The 17,072-nt window shown below is 37.6% G+C and overlaps 1 protein-coding gene across 1 annotated transcript; it reads right to left on the bottom strand.

Annotated features, from left to right (window-relative positions):
• Positions 1–867: 867 nt before the first annotated feature.
• LOC139820626 (uncharacterized) lies at positions 868–9,664 on the bottom strand. The gene is made up of 5 exons (XM_071791032.1): positions 8,177–9,664; positions 7,493–7,848; positions 7,074–7,155; positions 6,351–6,729; positions 868–5,473 (listed from the first exon to the last, which is right to left on the bottom strand). Exons 1-5 carry the CDS (start codon positions 8,297–8,299, stop codon positions 5,190–5,192), a joined length of 1,224 nt encoding a protein of 407 aa, XP_071647133.1. The 5' UTR covers positions 8,300–9,664; the 3' UTR covers positions 868–5,189.
• Between the last annotated feature and the right edge of the window lie 7,408 nt (positions 9,665–17,072).

Here is a 17,072-nt window from a genome sequence, read left to right as displayed (position 1 = left end):
CTCCTCCGTTTTCCTCCATCCGCCCGTCCGCGGTTCTCTTCTTCTCCTTCTTCTTCCTTTCTTCGTCCGCGACATCGATCCTTTCTCTCCTTCTTTCCGCGACGTCTTCCTCGCCCTACTCGCCTCGCGGCTTCTCTTTTTCCTACCTTGAATCCGGGAGAGGACTCCTCGGTTCGGGCTCAACCCCTCGCATACAATGAAACCGAAAATCTCCGCGGCACTCGGGGAATGCGGCACATGATTACCTACATCGAAACGAAGAACCGACCGGCAAGAAGAAGCGCCGCGCTTTCTCTCTTTCTCTCTCGTTCCTCTCCTCGTCTCTTCTTCGCCTCACGAAAAACACCGCGATACTTCCACCTCGCGAAGCGAACGGTCACAGCGCGAATCGGGTTCCACGATCAAACATTGTTTCAAAAAGATCTGTTCCCAAAGATTACTATGAGAATATTATAAAAAATTCGTTTGTATAATAACCATACTTATTACAAAAAAAGTACGTTCATGATATGGTAGGCATATAGTTCAATAAAGAATTCTTATTGTACTACTTAGCAAGCTTGAATTATCTCGCAATGAGCTTTGACGCAATGACGTTCCGGATATTAAAACCTTAGCATTAAAGCCGCATGACCGGACTGGAACAGATGAAATGAATCGTCAAAAATCTATCGTCATTCACGTCAACGGTACAGATGTTGGGTGCGGCGATCAAACACGCGACATCTCTGCTGTCTCGTGACTATGAACCGTTACGATCGTAAAAGATCGATCGGGTTGATCTACAATCATACGAGATCACGAATTGATTGAAACAACCTACTGCAGCTTAGAGAGAAAAATTTCGCAACGTAGAATATTAACGTCCTTTTATTTTGTATTATAACGTATTATTATTATAAATTTAATTCGTGCATTAATATTGCATCAATGCATAAATGTCATTCAGTTACTTCATTTTTTTAAATTATTGCATTATACTTATTTATTGCACGCAGTGTACTTTTATGTCTAGATATTTTCAATTCGCTAGTACATTCTTAATATTCAACAGGTTCAATTTCTTCTACAAGAAATGTTACCTTGACTAAATATTTTTTTAATGACACACCAGTAAATCGATGAAGGTTCTCAGTGAAGGCCCGTGATGCTCGTCGCTCAAGGAGACTGTGCAGTAGCGCAATTATGCACTCAGCAGACTCTTACTCTGCAGAAAAAGATGACGGATGCATCAGCTTACGCGAAACAATCCGCTTAAGCAGGCAGGAGATATAAATTTCAAATTTCGCCGCACCGCGCACTGGGATTTTTGCCGGAATTTCGTTGACTTAATTTCATATCCAATTAGATTGTATCGGGTTACATCCGCGTGCAAAAAACCCCGTCCATCCGCCTTCAATTGTTCCTCTCTTCGAATATGCATTGAACAATTTATTATCACAAGGTAATTTGCGTCTTATTTAAATCCAAAGTATTATCTATACTCTATACTCATAGTCTATACTAAACATAAATATCATATAACAAATATTAAACATATGATTATATTTCAAATGCAGAAGTATATTTAATTTCTGAACTTTGTGGTTGATATGTGTGAGAAGAAGTTATCATCTCAAATCGAAGAAATATGATTACGATGACGTAGGTATACGGTTCGTTTAAAAACGATTTTATCGATTTCATAATTAGTGCATTATTTGATACATGTGATTATATGTTAATTATAATATTTCTCAGATGCACAGAGAAGCATATATAATCTTTTCGCATACATAAAAAAATTTTCTTAGACTTAATAAGTCTAAGTCAACAATCACGCTTTGTCGGTGCTTAAATCATAGATTGCATTCGCTGACGGATCTTATACATGAAAAGCCTAAAGAATATCGCTGGTCATGCTATCCGCATTGTTTCTCTCAGTATTGTGAATTAAATGCACATTAACCCTAGAATTGCATAGCGCGCGATTACGATCAGGTAGAATCGCGCTAATTAAAGGTATACGAGACGCAGTCGTGCGTTAAACAATTCATATGTATATTTAAACAAATAAGCATCGTATACACAACATTTTGTTGCCGATTTCTCACGCTTCACAATTTCCTCGAAAAAAGTATCTACGCAAACTATTTGTAAGACTATAGTGATATACAATTAATCAAAATCGGAAACGCACACAGATTTTCTAATCATAAAAATCAATTAATCATGGCAAAAATATCATAAAAGAATCTTTTGTTTCAATCCAAACGGTCGATAAATTAGCCCGAGTCGGAGGTCGACTTTCGTCTCTTTGCGAGTTATCGATTAACCAGGCAAGGCGATGAAAGAGTTCGATGAAATAATGATGGTACCAGGTCGATAAATAGTATGCCTCCGCGCCCTTTTCTCAAGGGTGGAGGAGCGGGGGAGGGGGGCTATGGGGCCCTTCGGGGCCCGCGTTAATGCCAGCCGAGAGAAGACAGCTATCAAAAGCCCGTATTTAAATATTATCAATGAAATTACAGTGCTCACTGCTTGCACAGCCAGCTCGGTCATTACCGACTGGCAATTCGGCCTCTTTAATCGCCGTTGTCAATACTAATCGACATCGTCGTTATTTAATATGCTCTGTCCCATTTTTCTTTTACGGATCCACCGAACCACCCGTTGCTGCTTTTGCTCTTTCCTACAACAGTTCCTTGAGAACAGTCCAACTTGAGCGGAACAGATAGATTGACCGGTAATTACGTAATCCTTCTTTACGTTCAATACCGTTATAGATAATTAAGATTAATATTATACTTAACAAATGTACGGTACCACGCGTATATTTCAGATGTAAGAAAATTTATTCTTTACGTAACGTTACTTTGCTATAACGCTCCGTAATTTACAATATTAATCTACTTCTAATTAACAAATTTACATTAAATAAGCATTTCGCGTATTGTGTCAGCTGACCGTATTATATAACAGAAATGCCTAACGTAACGGGGATGATGTCTGCCGTCGTTACGTATTTTCCGAGTTTCCAAATCCATCGTTCGCTGGATGCGCGCGTAATAATTGCGAGCTTGCAATTAGTAACTGGTACGGCAAATAATATCGGTGTTGCTATCTGCATTAAGTGCCATTACCATACCGGCGAACGGAGCAGCGATAGAAAGGAGTGGGAATAATTAAACCACTATGATCGCTATCTAAATAATTAGGACTTGGCGTGACTCTCTGCGTGCCGCTGTGTGTAACGTTCGTACGCGAACAGTCAGATCGTAGATTTCGCGAAGCGCGGGCATAATTAGGCGAGAGATATGAACGCGAAATCCGCGTATTTAAATCGCGCTGTTGCGAGGAAGCCTTGTGTCCGAGTCGCGCTCAAGCAGAACGAATCTCGTCTGCTGACGATGAAGACATAACTCTTACACGATATATCGAGGATAGGATATGTTAATTGTCATTTATCTTAGAATAATTTTTTTTCTATATAGAATTAATTCATTAATCTTATATAAATCAATCGGGAATAAAAATGAATATTTAGACATTTGTGAATTTTACGAAGCACGCATGCAATTTTCAAAGCACAAGTATTGGCAATGCGATTAAATTGTTATCGCGAATTAAATTACTATTGGTAAATACTACTTCTTAAAAACTATTTTGCCTTTCGGCACGACATCGACGTAAGTTTCATGAAATTTTTTTAATCGTTTATATATTGTCCTTGACATTTTTCAGTAGTATTTCACACAATAGCATATTTGTCGGATTCGAAAGTAAATTTAAAATATATATATTTGTATTATTTTATTTTATGTTTTTCTGCATTATTCTTTCGAAAAGTTTCCATCATTGAAAGTACGATTTAAATGGTGAAAATACTTTCTTTTTGCATGCTTCCTACCGCGTCGAAATAGAGAAACGGGGTCAGAAGGCAGCTACGTGTCGGCATTGTCAAAGAGTTTAGCCGCAAGACACGCGAATCAGAGATGCGATCTGATAAGAAGCGGAGCATCTTGGTATACAGCGAACGAGCCCCTGCTGTGTCCACGCACCTTAAAGCACCATTCTCACGTGCGGCGACATAAGCAGGACCCACGTGCTCGAGATATTCTCGAGAGGCGGTCGCTAAAGAAACACTATGTTAATATCCTAAATAATTGTATGGTATTATACTACATACACAGAAAATTATTGGCTTTTCTCTTAATAAATCGTCTGTTTAAACAATTGCAAATAATAAAGATAAAGTTGCTACTTAACTTTGACTATTGTTGACTAAAGGTACTTATCTATTAAGAAAGTAGCAGAGATGAATATCGCAATATGATTTATTCTGCATGTCTGACAACGCAGGTTTTTTTTTACGAGATTAAGACAGAGGCAATTAACTTTTAGATGCCGTCGATAAAAATCTATTTTCTTCATATAAGTTACGTAAACGATTATATCGGATATCTATAGTACGATGTAGATTATGCCGTTATAACGAAACGTGAGTGTATGCCCCTTCGAAGTAAATAATTATTACCAAAGGACTGCGTTACGTCTTGGAAAGTTGCATTAATTTCGCTGCACCGTTCGATGATCCCGGCGGTCACGTTCGAGCAATATCGAATAAAGACTGTGATTATATACGATAGTTGATGACGAACCTAAGCCGACCTATCCCGCGCGAGTCGGCAGCTCCGAGCTCGAAACCAATCCGTATCGGTCCAGGCTGTGGGATTAATCGGTGTTTTGTTCTGCGGCGAAGTGCTTATTAAGGCCATGCCTTATTAAGCTTCACGGGCATGCAAACGCGGATAGGATCCGTGATGGTAGATCTGATCGCGAATGAAATGGCGGCCAGCCATTGTATCAAGCCGAGGAACGAGTTTTATTACAAGCAATCGCGACCGACGATAATTAAATTAATCACGCGGACAGTATCTAGGCCTTTAAGTCGTACCGTGAAATTCACGATAGGTATGTATAAATTCTTCCGATTAATTTTTATAAATTCGACATTTGTGCTATTAGCTTAGTATATTCAGTAAGTTTTCGATATAACGGAAAAATCAAAATTTACAAGTTGTACAATATTTTTAAATGCTTTTTTTTATTCATTATACAATATTGTACGCTCAATAATGCGCCAGTCTTAACTTATTCTTATATTCTCTATTCAAACTTTTCAATAATTTCGATCAAAAGAATAAAATCTAAGCAGTTTTCAATTTCAACGGATTGCCATGTAATGCCGTGCATCTGTGCGCCTTCAACTGATACCTCTCACCATACTGACGTCCGCAGATATTACACTTGTAAGGTTTCTCGCCGGTGTGTGTGTAAATGTGATTCGCGAGCTTCGTCTTCACGCTGAAGCGCAGCTTGCAGAAATCGCACTCGAATCGCTTTATGCCGGTATGCCAATATCGGTGCACCTTCAAACCCCAAGATCTTCTGTAGCTCTTGCCGCAATCTTCACACTTGTAAGGCCTGATACCTACAAATCGAAGAAAGTTGTTAATCTTTTTGTATTTTGCAGAATTCGAAAAACACATGAGGTCTCTAAAGTATTTCAAATCTTATAATAAACTTCAAGAATTTGATTGAAAAATTAGACTTATCCTAAATAGTTCATATATTTGGCGTCAAATACAGAAGAGTTTCATTTTCGGTTTTTTAATCGTTTCTTTCGTCTTGCAAATTAGAAATCTTAACATTGTAGAAAGAAAATATTATATACATATATTCTTATGTAATATGAAATATATTCTTTGAGAGAGAAATTGCACACATATGAATACATATAAATTATCTGCTAACTAATAATTACTGAGATATCTGTATGCAAAGTATAAATCACAGAAGTGCGACATTAATAACCGTAATATCTTCGAAGCTGCGGAAGAATGGATTTTTTAAACAGGTTGATAAGTAGCAAGTTGATTCGCGGCGGCGAGGAGTTTGCTTCCATACGTTCACCCCGGTTAGACAGAGGTTAATTAAAAGTCCGGAATACATTTCCGCCGCGGAACGCCCAGGTCGCGCGCAAGAAGCGCCAACATATGCGTATACGTTAGGCAGGTTGAAAAATACGTTTATGCATGATCATTTGTACGCGTTGCGAACCAAGCTTCCGATTATCTCGAAAAATTCTTTTGTCCGCGGCGATCGTTTCGCAGAGTAAACGCTCCGCTGGATTTATATGAGAAGTTAATGGTCCTGCGGCTATACGGCGCGCGATAAAGGAAAGGTGGAAAGGTAACAGAGATATAAATAGCGAGATCTCGTGCGGCAGAACGGTCTAATCAGGCGGCAGACACCTTCGGCTTCCTCTGCCGGGCGCAAAGAAGTTGTGAGAATATTCACAAGCTCACCGTAATGCGCCAGTATGTGATGTTTCAGTGCGCCTTTCAGGTGGAAACGATGCTTGCAGATGTCGCACTCGAATCTTCTCACGCCCGTATGCGTCAGCTTGTGCGTCTTCAGCACCGATGATCTCTTGAACTTCGCCGGGCAGAGATCGCAGGCGAAAGGCAAGTCCGCGGTATGGACGATCATATGGGTCCGGAGACTGCTGGGCCTCAGGAAGCTTTTGCCACAGGTCGCGCATTCGTGGGGTCTCGCATTAATATGCATCAACTTATGATCGCGCAGCGATTGATAGCGTATCAATTTTTTCTTGCAGATGGAACACTTAAATCGTCTTCTGCCAAAATGTGCTTCAGATTCATGTTTCTTCAATGCATGTTGCGTCTGTAATAGTGATATCTAATTACTAATTGTTGGAATAAATAAACAGTTTGTAAGTGACACGCGAGAATTGTTTAGAGGATGTTCGAAAGGTATCGTCTGATCGTCTTCACATCTTTTAAAGTCGTTAAATGTTTTTTTAACTCTTACGTTGATTAACTTTGTAATAGATTATTTGATAGATTATAGATAGATTGATTGCAATTTGTCATGCAACAGAGTACATCTCTCATTAAGCACTCATTAGTCTGAATATAAAGTAAGCGCGTCAGTTTGTGCAGCAAAGAGTTCGAAAAGATCTGATATTAAGATCATTACATCTACGAATGGTTATTAGCATTAACTACCTGAAATTGGAGCTCGCATTGTCTGCACGCGAAAGGCTTCGGAATAAAATGCATATGCAGGTGATTCTCTAAGGTTGACGATCTTGATGGAAATGATAATTGCATTATTAGTAACAAGTATTATATAGCGACGAAGGCCATTTCAAGCCAGTAAAAAAAAACAATAATATTGGAGAATACATTTCAAAATCGTAATAATATCTATATTTTGCGTTATAGAAAAAAGAATATTAAACGTTATATATAATATATCTTTCTCTAAACGTGTGTGAATTAGTAATGTTGATCGCGGATCTAATTCTAATTTAATTAAAATTAATGATGTGCAAAATATTTTATTAACACAAAAACATAATTGTTTTTCCATAAACAATGCAAGGCCAAAATAAGAGTTCCTATTATTCGGATACCTTTCATACCTAGAGAATTGCTTCCAGCAAAATCCGCATTGGAAAAGTTTTCCATGGCTTTGTCCAATCATGTGAGTCTTGAACTCGACCTCGTTCGGAAATTCGATCCTGCCGACGTTGCACATTAAAAGCTTCCCTCTTGTCAGTGCCACGATGTATTCCTTTAAGTCAGTGTACTCGTCCATTTTTCTTTGTGAAAGTGAAACGCTTGCATTTCTTTGACAGTCCGATTCTGGGGTCTGTTCAGAATTTTCATGGCGGGATACATCTCCCGATGGTTTGTGCTTGACGTACTGTTCGATATCTAGCTCGTCGTTGGGTGAAAAATTTTCGATTTCATCCAGGATCTCGGCTTTTATTTTAATCTATAAAACAGAAAACAATTAATATTATCCAATTTGCATATAAAGTTGTAATATAAGAAGATTTTCTCTAAGCTGATCTTTAACATTGTTTTTTAACATTTTGTAGATATTAATGGAAATAGTAAAATATTTGTATCTGTATTTTGATGGCAATCTTTTGCGCATTTAACTTATTATAGCCATTGTAAAATCTTATTATATTATTGAATATTTGTACCGATGCAAATAACGCTTAAAAGCCGATAATTACATTTGGCATTAAATAAAACGTGAAATAAAAATAAGTAAACGAATTGTCATAATAACCTAAGCATAAATAGGTACGTACTGGGAGGCATACTTGGTGAGTTTTGCAAGGCTTACTGTAACCAATAAACTCCAGATCTTTCGTGTTAAACATAACTTGATTTTGTCGCGAATAATCGCTGTTAGCGAAACTCTTACCCTCCATGAGTTTTACGGAGTATATGCGTCGCTAGGAAAACCGCAAAATGTCGAAGGAAAATGTTACGCGATAACACAAAACTGCCGAAACAATCGAGCAACGAATATGCATTTCTTTGGAGAGAGAGTTTGCATCTTGGAAACATTCTAAACAGACCAAAATAATATTTCCAAGACACTTCTAAAAAGTATTTCTACGAAACACGAAATATATCCGCTATAAAAGACAAAAGTGTGCTTCTTTATAGTTTTAGATATTTTAATAGTAAATTTTAATTATTTTTTTCGGTTAGTTAGTGATATCTGTGAAAGCGGTAAAGTTAAACGTATACTGAAATTTATTTAATTTTGGTATGTTTCAATAATTTTATTTATCTTTCTACTTTATTCTAAAATAATGTTATTGAACCCAAAGCCTTGATAATTGCCTCCATGAGCATACAAATGCGTCAAAATGTTCGCAAGGTTGCTTGAGAAACGACAAGACGCGGAGAGGAAATACATACCGCGCGGCAAGTTTATCACTTTATCCTAATTGGCCGGTTTCGGCATTAATTTATTCGTATTATTAATCCAATTACGCGCAGGGATCCAATTATGAAATCAGTACGCCATTAAGTTATCTATTCCTTCTTTCCAGATGTAACCATGTTAAGACCTCACGCGGATTAATTGCAAAAGTTGTTAGAGAATCTGGCATGATATTTTATTACCTCGTGAATAATGAGTGTAATTGCAGCGAAGCGTAATTTATATTGCAGTCAAAGTAAATATGTATAAGCCGAATGAGGTAATCATGGGGGTATATCGTTACTTTTTGACTTAACGAATGGTCGGGAAGATGCGAAGAGATATATTCGTGTGCCGTGTACTCTATCCAAACATCGTGAGATTATCGACAGTCCGGAAAGTTATACGCAAGTATTTAATATCCGTAGAATGACAATGGCAAATCCCTAATTAAGATAGATAATGCAGCGGGAAGATAAGACGTACGGAATATTAAGATTCGTCACGATACGAAACATAGTAGAATATTCTTAATTGTATCCGTACTGAGAAATATATGAAGGCGAGGCAGCATCGGACCATTCCGAGTTTTATTCAGCGTAATTAGCGGCTATTGCCGGTTGCTGTCCGTTTGCATAAAATAGTGCAATTGAATGAAATTAGAGGAAACGAGTTGCGCGTATTCCGTTTACTTGGAAAACCTGAGGAGGAAGTATCGCGCTCCGAATAATTCCTTGCAGGCATAGGAAGTAGCTTATTTATGATCCCTCCGCCCACGCTGCTTACTTATATGCGCGTTTTTTATCTGCCGCAACTAAACAATTAGATTTTCAATGAAGCTCTGATTATGGAATATTTTTATACGTAAATGGAGTGTGCAGTTCTAATCGTTTTAAATTAATCACGATCGTATATCATGATTAAGCGCTGTAAATTAACTAATTAATTCTAATTATAGTATTTTTATAGGAGATATTTAAAAAATCAAATTTTTAAATTTTAATTATATTGAAAATATTAAAAACAGGAAACATAAGGAAACGATAATGCAATGTATCAAGGGTATACACATATCGATTGGAGATATCGTGATTTAACACTAAAATCGCCAACAAGCTATTTTTATTTTAACATGAAATCTACAGTTTTGAGATTTTTTACAATTTTTTCAAGATTTGACGAAAGAGAGAGAGAGAGAGAGAGAGAGAAAGTTGCGTATTTTTTTACTTTGTATTATTATAGATTTATAATATTCATAAGAAACTTTTCAACTCTGTCAGATTGGAAATTTTAAAAAAGAAATGTAGCTTTTTGGGAATGTTTGGCGGTTCTAGTATTAAACAAAAATACCGTTTTACATTATTTTAAAATTATAATATACTATAAACTTTAGATAGAAGCCAATTGCTCCACGATCTGTACCGGGTGTCAAAACCGAAAGTAGATTCGTGCAGGCCGCTCACTTTCGTCGTCGGTTATTTTCCCTCTCGATCTCGCCATCGTTCTCGTTGTCGCGGTTGCGAGCGAGAAATTCAGTGGAAAATCCTCTCGAGCGGTCAGACGTGATCTCGCGCGCGCTATCGACGCCTGTAGAAGCTCAACATTATTAGTCTCGGGCGTGCGAAACGCATGCAACGTCCTGGAATAGGCAATCAAGAACTGCATGATATATCGCGTCGTAATGTATCAAATTTACGGGGAAATTTGTAGTCACAACAATTTTACGTAAGGTATGTTGAAACTGTCATTCCTCGTAAACTAAGTTATAAGAAAAATTGAGAGAAATGTCATTTCTGTCAACGCTGAGTTAACAGAGAGAATGTTTAACATTAATTGTATACACGCATCATGGTATGTGTATGTATAAAGAATGGTCAGCGAGTATAAGCAATGAGCGAAATGCAGTTATTGAATCCACAACAGCTCGTTCTATCACATTTTTCTGCGGAATAAATCGTTTTCTTCGTCGATGAACGGTTCCCGTCGTATCTTACAATCCGTTCCGCCATGGACATTTCTCCGGCTATAGGCGCGCATTACGAATCGTTGCATTATTAAAGCGGCCTGCTTTTCCGCGGCTTTCCCACGGCGCGGCGGCGGTTTCCTGCCGTTTAACTCCTCGACTCCGGCTTTGCATCTCCACGTGCCTCGCCTGACGATGACGATGACGTCGCGCACGCGTCGCAAAAAGCGCCGATACTCCTCCCGAGAACGGTCCCCGTCGATCGTGCAAATAAATCCGCGACGGCACATGATGTGCGCTCGCTCCGCGCGGGCTGATGCATTATTTCATGGAACTGCGGTAAAGACCTGTGCGACTGAACTCGCCGCGACGGTGAGACGAGGAAAACGAGAGAAAGAGAGAGAGGAGAGAGACGGAGACGAGGCGCACGAGCGAGCGGGTGCGTGTGGGAAACTCGTCGGATGCATTATGTATTTATCGCTTTACTTACTTAGTTGGGAATTACTTTGCCATCGTAATGACTTTCAGCGTATAGCGCGCTATCTTAGGAATGCCATACTCCTGATTTATCGCCCGGACCCGTTTTTCTCGGACCATTTTGTCGCTAACGTGCTACCTGCTTCGGCGAGCGTCCGCGATCGTCATCGACAACGAGCAACTTTTGACTCACGTCGCGAGTCCGTTGACCTTCCTGGATGCCGAATTGCAGGGTAATCGGAGAGTAAGTTGAGAGGAAATGTTTCTTTACAGGTTGTTGGCAACCAGACGAAATAAATTATTTTAATTTTTAAAGTCCTACTTGAACGCATAAGACAATAGATGGGTGCCTTAAATACGCTGAATTAAGAAATGAGAATTTGTAGTGATAGGTTGAAATCATTATTTGAGAAATATTGATGCGTATCTGCACTGTTAAATTTGTAGTGTCAAATTATATTCAATTTGAGTCATTTTTAATTCCTATATAGGTAGCCGCTGCTCCTACTCACTATATTTAATTTAACTAAAACAATGTTAATTTAATTAAAACAATATTAATTTAATTAAACCAATGGAGTTAAACTAATACTGTTTTCTTTTGTTAATTTCGACATACACGGTGGTGAAAAATAAGAAAATGTTATTTAACTTAAGGTATTGGTTTAAATTTCAGCCTTTATATATATTTACCAGTGTGATTAAACGAAACGAAAATTTGTAGTATACAGAATATTACTGAATCAATTCAGTTTGTAGCACATTTAGAAATTAGTATTGCTATTGCTTCAACACTTTTATAGTATCTTATACATGAATAATTTTTTGATCATAATGACGAAAAAGTAAAGAAATTTGGTATAGGTATTGAGTCACGCAGCATCTTTATTTTGTTTTTTGAGAGTAATAAAAGATTCTGCATTCGGTGGAATAGATAAATTATTTGATATAAATAATACATATCTATATATTGATCGAATATCAAATTGCTTGCCAGGGTTCAATCTCTTATTCACGATGGAATACGTCTGTGCATAGTAGCGCGCGCCGCGCTCGCGCTCGCGCGAGTTGCTATGTGGATAATATCGGGAAACTGAATACGCGGCACGTATCTAGCATTAATGAACTAATTATGGCGAGGCTATATCGAGGCGGTGTCTGAGAGCGGCGCCTTCAGCAAGACGCCGATATCGTCGACGCCAAAGAAATTGTATTTATTTTTTCATGCAATCATTTCGCTAATTGCCTCTCGCTATGCCCGCGTGCATGAGAGACGCAATAAATATTCGTGATTAATTAAGAAACCGAGATATGCGAGCGTTTCATAAGAGGGAGGGAGAAAGAAAAAAGAGAATGCGCTTATGGGTTCTCCTAATTGGACGCATCGTATACCGCCGTTTTGCGCCTCGGACAATCATTCTTGACGTTTAAGGAATTTCGTTACTGTACATCATATAATTGAAAAAAATGCAACACGTCGCACATATTATTTTTTGTTTCAAGGCAATTGCGATCTGTTTATTTAATTCATCAATTTTCGCGAGTTATCCTCTATAATTCTCATCCCAATATCCAATCTAAAAATGATATAATCATATTTTGCGTACACGATATGAAAAGACATGTTGTGTAATAAGAAAGATAAAAAATAAAAACATCAAATCCTTAATTTGTTACGCTCATATACCCAAATGAATTTGTGACTTGCACCATAATCGAAATATCCTTGGCATAATAAGACGACTATATCAAAAATTACATAAGAGCGGATGTTATATAAGAGCAATGTAATTAAGTAAGTAAGTGGAAAGGAACATTTAATTAGTTTTGCACATCGAAGTTTGTATTTCATCATTCACTTCAATACAAGTGGAGATAAAACGAGATGATAGTCATAATCGACGAAGTGTTAGGAACGTATATTAAATATTGTAAAAAACATAAACACGAGATATTTACTTCATCGATATTCTTATCTGATATTATTCGTTACACATTTATAATGTGATTGATGATAGCACATTTAAAAAAGTTAAAAAGAAGGAAACGCTATCGTTTCTCTTATCTATACTGAAATTGAAGAAATAGCATGAGCAACATGTTAAAATCGAATAAATTCTTACACATCTACATTATATATACATGGATATTTTCTTATCTCTCATGAGTTTATTGCATGACAATTTATCATCAGTATTATCGACAAATCTAGATAATTCTGTCAACAATTCATTAAAATTCCTTCTTAATCTGCGCACATAGCTGCGATATAACGTATTTATTTATTAATCGCAGATGTATATATTTCATTTCAAAACAAATAGTGAATATTTTATGCTAAAAAATAAAAAAAAATGCGATTGCTTATTTTCCAAATTGCAAATTATATAAATCCAATCTGAAATGCTAGAATACTTATTATAGGTATATATTAAATTAAAACGTCTTAAATTAATACAAACATCAGGTTTTAATGTTGTACTCTAATAAAAATTAATTTTTTTCTTTTTCTTTCTCTATTATTTATCTGATAAATCTGTAAGAAAGATTACAAATGTCCGTCATGTATAACGATGTGTACGAATCGTTATCGCGGTGAAAAGCACATAACGTATCTTCTGGGAAAGATAGTTTTCCCGAGTTTACGCAGATACGCGTAGAAAAAAAAAACGGCCGGCCAGAAGACCCGGACGCGGGATCCCCCCGATATGGCATCAATAAATCAGTTCTCGCGCGATTCGTCGTTTAACGACACAATGAGAGCTGAGAAAACTGTTCCGCGCCATGACAGGGTATGTCATTACTGCATTACTTATAAAGCCCCTTCGCGGCCACGCCACGCATGCCGCATACGAATGAAACCGCATCGCGATCTCTCTCTCGCGGCGGCTATTACAAAACCTATGGAAAAAGCGACCTATCCGGCACGTCACGTATGCAAGGATACGATCGAGAGTCCGGCCATTGCGGCTCTTAATCGAGCATTAATATGCACGTTGAATATTGATCAGTCGATCCGTGGAAAATGCGTTTCTTTCGCGCCTGGAATCCGCCTGTGTTTTCATCATCGAGAACATTGCGGATGTTCTCGAGGGAAAACCATAATCTGCTCAAGAAGATCGTAGTCACATGGTTTTAATCGAAACTACTATATATTCTCATAAACGACGAATCATGATTCAACTATGCTTGAAGCTGTTGAAGAAATTTAAAACGTGAAATCCAAGTCAATAAATATTTTCTACGAAATCTGGCAAAAGTTTTAACGAGATTTCGAAGTTTCACCAATCTTGAAATAAAAGAACATGCCTTTATCTCGCCGTTGCGCGTTGGCACGGTAAGGACATAATACATGCTCGCTCCGGGCATGTATTATGGAACGTTTCGGAATGGATTTCAATCGGAATCTTATTGTTTAGTTATTTCCTAGATTTCTACTATGTTTTCTAGGGCAAACGGAATAATTCCGATCGGAATCCATTCCGAACAGTTTCATAATACGTGTCGAGGGATATACTTTGCGTAAAAAGTGCGTCCAAGACTAGTCGAAGAGTCGTCCTTCCACGTATCCTTTCGAGCGACGTCTCGGGATGCGTCGAGAAATCCCAACGAAATGGCGATGTCATCGTCGCCCCGGCCGACACCTATCCCATAAATAATCTCGACATCGAAATTCGTTTGACGGATCCATCGATCGGCGATGAGTTTTTCCCCCACCTGCTTCTCTGTTATCCCTGTCCGACGCGTCCAACGCGTCGACGATGATAGTGTGTCGATGTTGTACATGGCGAGTGTAGCTGTCGTCGCGGTAGTATCCCGTCGGACAGGTTATAGACGCCCTTCGACGCCCGGCAAACACGCCGTTTCTTCAAGCAAGTAGAAGACCGAGCCGCCGATCCTATCCGTAATGTTCACATGTCCGCGAACTCGACCAGCAGCGGGCACCCAACCGGCGTTGAAACCCTCGCCAAGAGGAAGAAGCGAGTCGGCGTTCAGGGGGGGGGGTCGAAGACGGGTTAAACGGACCATCATACCATTGTTTCCGCCGCCAAACACGTATAACATCCGGACCTACCAAAATCCTTCGACCTCCCACTCTCCTCAACTCGAGGACACCGCCTCGAGAAACAAAACTGTCCGGAAAAATATGAGTCCTCGTGTACTGGCGAGCAATAACCACTTGGTAGATACATAGGATGCCATAGAAGTATCACTGAGAGATCGATAATCCAGCTTACGTCAAGACAATGATAATTTTTTAAATGTCTGATAACGAAACCGTTGCGACAGATTGACTTTTTGATAAGCAGATGGACAATAAAAGTATATTTTCAATCCTGAAACAAAGGCCTGCGATTATCAAGATATTTAATATTGATCCAAGATTACACGAAGAAGTACAGTATACAATTAAAGAAGACAAAAAGATGCTAGTTCTGAAACACCCTTTAGAATATATATAAAAATGATCTCAATAGATATTGTCCCGCTGGAAGTTTTCCAACCGTATAGACGACTTTCTGGATCAATAAACTTTTTAATGATATCTCGAACTTCGGGATGTAAACAGTGAAAATTACTTCTGCAACGTATTAAAGAAGAATAAAAATTAATGAAAGTCTCTAAAATTGTCTAAATTGGAATAAAATGCAGTTTATTTTAAGGACGTTCTCTCGTCCTTATACTAGAGAAAATTGATTTTCTTAGGATTTTCTTGAAACTGTGAATATACGTTAATTTAGGTGTGCTTTATGCGTGGTATAAATTTCAGTACCTCTTCCGGTATAAAAAATCAAGATACTGATGAGCCTCAAAGTTTCAACTTTTACTAATGAACAGGTTTTCCAGGCCAAACGGTAAGAGATACGAGGTTGACCAAAAGGACCAAAGTTGCTCCTCTCGTCGAGTTCTATAAGGAAAAAATGCCAAAACTAAAAAAAAATTAATTTTAAATTTTTTTTGAAACTTTGAGACTCAGTATCTTTATTTTTTATCCCGGAAGAGGTACTGAAATTTATACCACGCATAAAGCACACCTAAATTAACGTATATTCACAGTTTCAAGAAAATCCTAAGAAAATCGATTTTCTCTAGTATAAGGACGAGAGAACGTCCTTAAGTTGAGTTATATCACGTGCAATAGTCCTATTGCTCGATTTTGAGCGTCGTGATTCCTACTGCATATATCTGGATCAGATATACTACATATCGTAATAGTTATAGCCACGATAGCTATCAATAATTATAGCCACGAGATTCACGCAATGCATACATAATTATGTTATAATCATTATTCCAAATGATATATTCTCTTTCTCTCTTAAAACTTGTTCTTATAACTAATAATAATTAAGAAAATAAATTCTATTATTGTTATTTATGATTATAATAGCAATTTTTATATACTTACAGCAAAGAATATTATAGAAAACTTCTCTTGTGTGTGCAAAGAGATAAAAATTACAAATATAAACAAATAAATTTTGAAAAATGTTTAGATAAGAAATGCGCTTGTGCAATATTAGCGGCTTTTTATTAAGATTAATTTTATTATCTAATACAAATGCAATTATCTAATCGTTCTAAGTAAAAAGTATTATTGATAAGAGTATTCATTACTTTAATTAATTTCGAAGTTTCACCAATCTCGAAATGAAAGAACACGTCTTTGTCTCGCTGTTATGTTTTCGTAATTAATTAAACTAATCATTACGGATAGAGATAATTGTCAAAACAATATTAAGATTGCATTGTGACATTAGTTATCGTTGTGATAAGAACATGACAAAGCGAGTCATATAAGGCATTTTCAATAAAGAATATTTGAAGC

Source organism: Temnothorax longispinosus, chromosome 10 (assembly GCF_030848805.1).
Source record: "Temnothorax longispinosus isolate EJ_2023e chromosome 10, Tlon_JGU_v1, whole genome shotgun sequence".
NCBI lineage: Eukaryota > Metazoa > Arthropoda > Insecta > Hymenoptera > Formicidae > Temnothorax > Temnothorax longispinosus.
The sequence above is the reverse complement of the archived record's forward strand: the minus strand, read 5'-3'. Positions and strand labels throughout refer to the sequence as shown.

What these genes read in the sequence shown, in the direction of transcription:
- LOC139820626 (XM_071791032.1), bottom strand. Translation starts at nt 8,299, where the DNA reads ATGGAGGGTAAGAGTTTCGCTAACAGCGATTATTCGCGACAAAATCAA. An exon ending in CTCACCAAGTATGCCTCCCA is followed by an intron (nt 7,849 to 8,176) that starts GTACGTACCTAT and finishes TCTGTTTTATAG; the next exon opens with ATTAAAATAAAAGCCGAGAT. An exon ending in TCACATACTGGCGCATTACG is followed by an intron (nt 5,474 to 6,350) that starts GTGAGCTTGTGA and finishes TTCGATTTGTAG; the next exon opens with GTATCAGGCCTTACAAGTGT.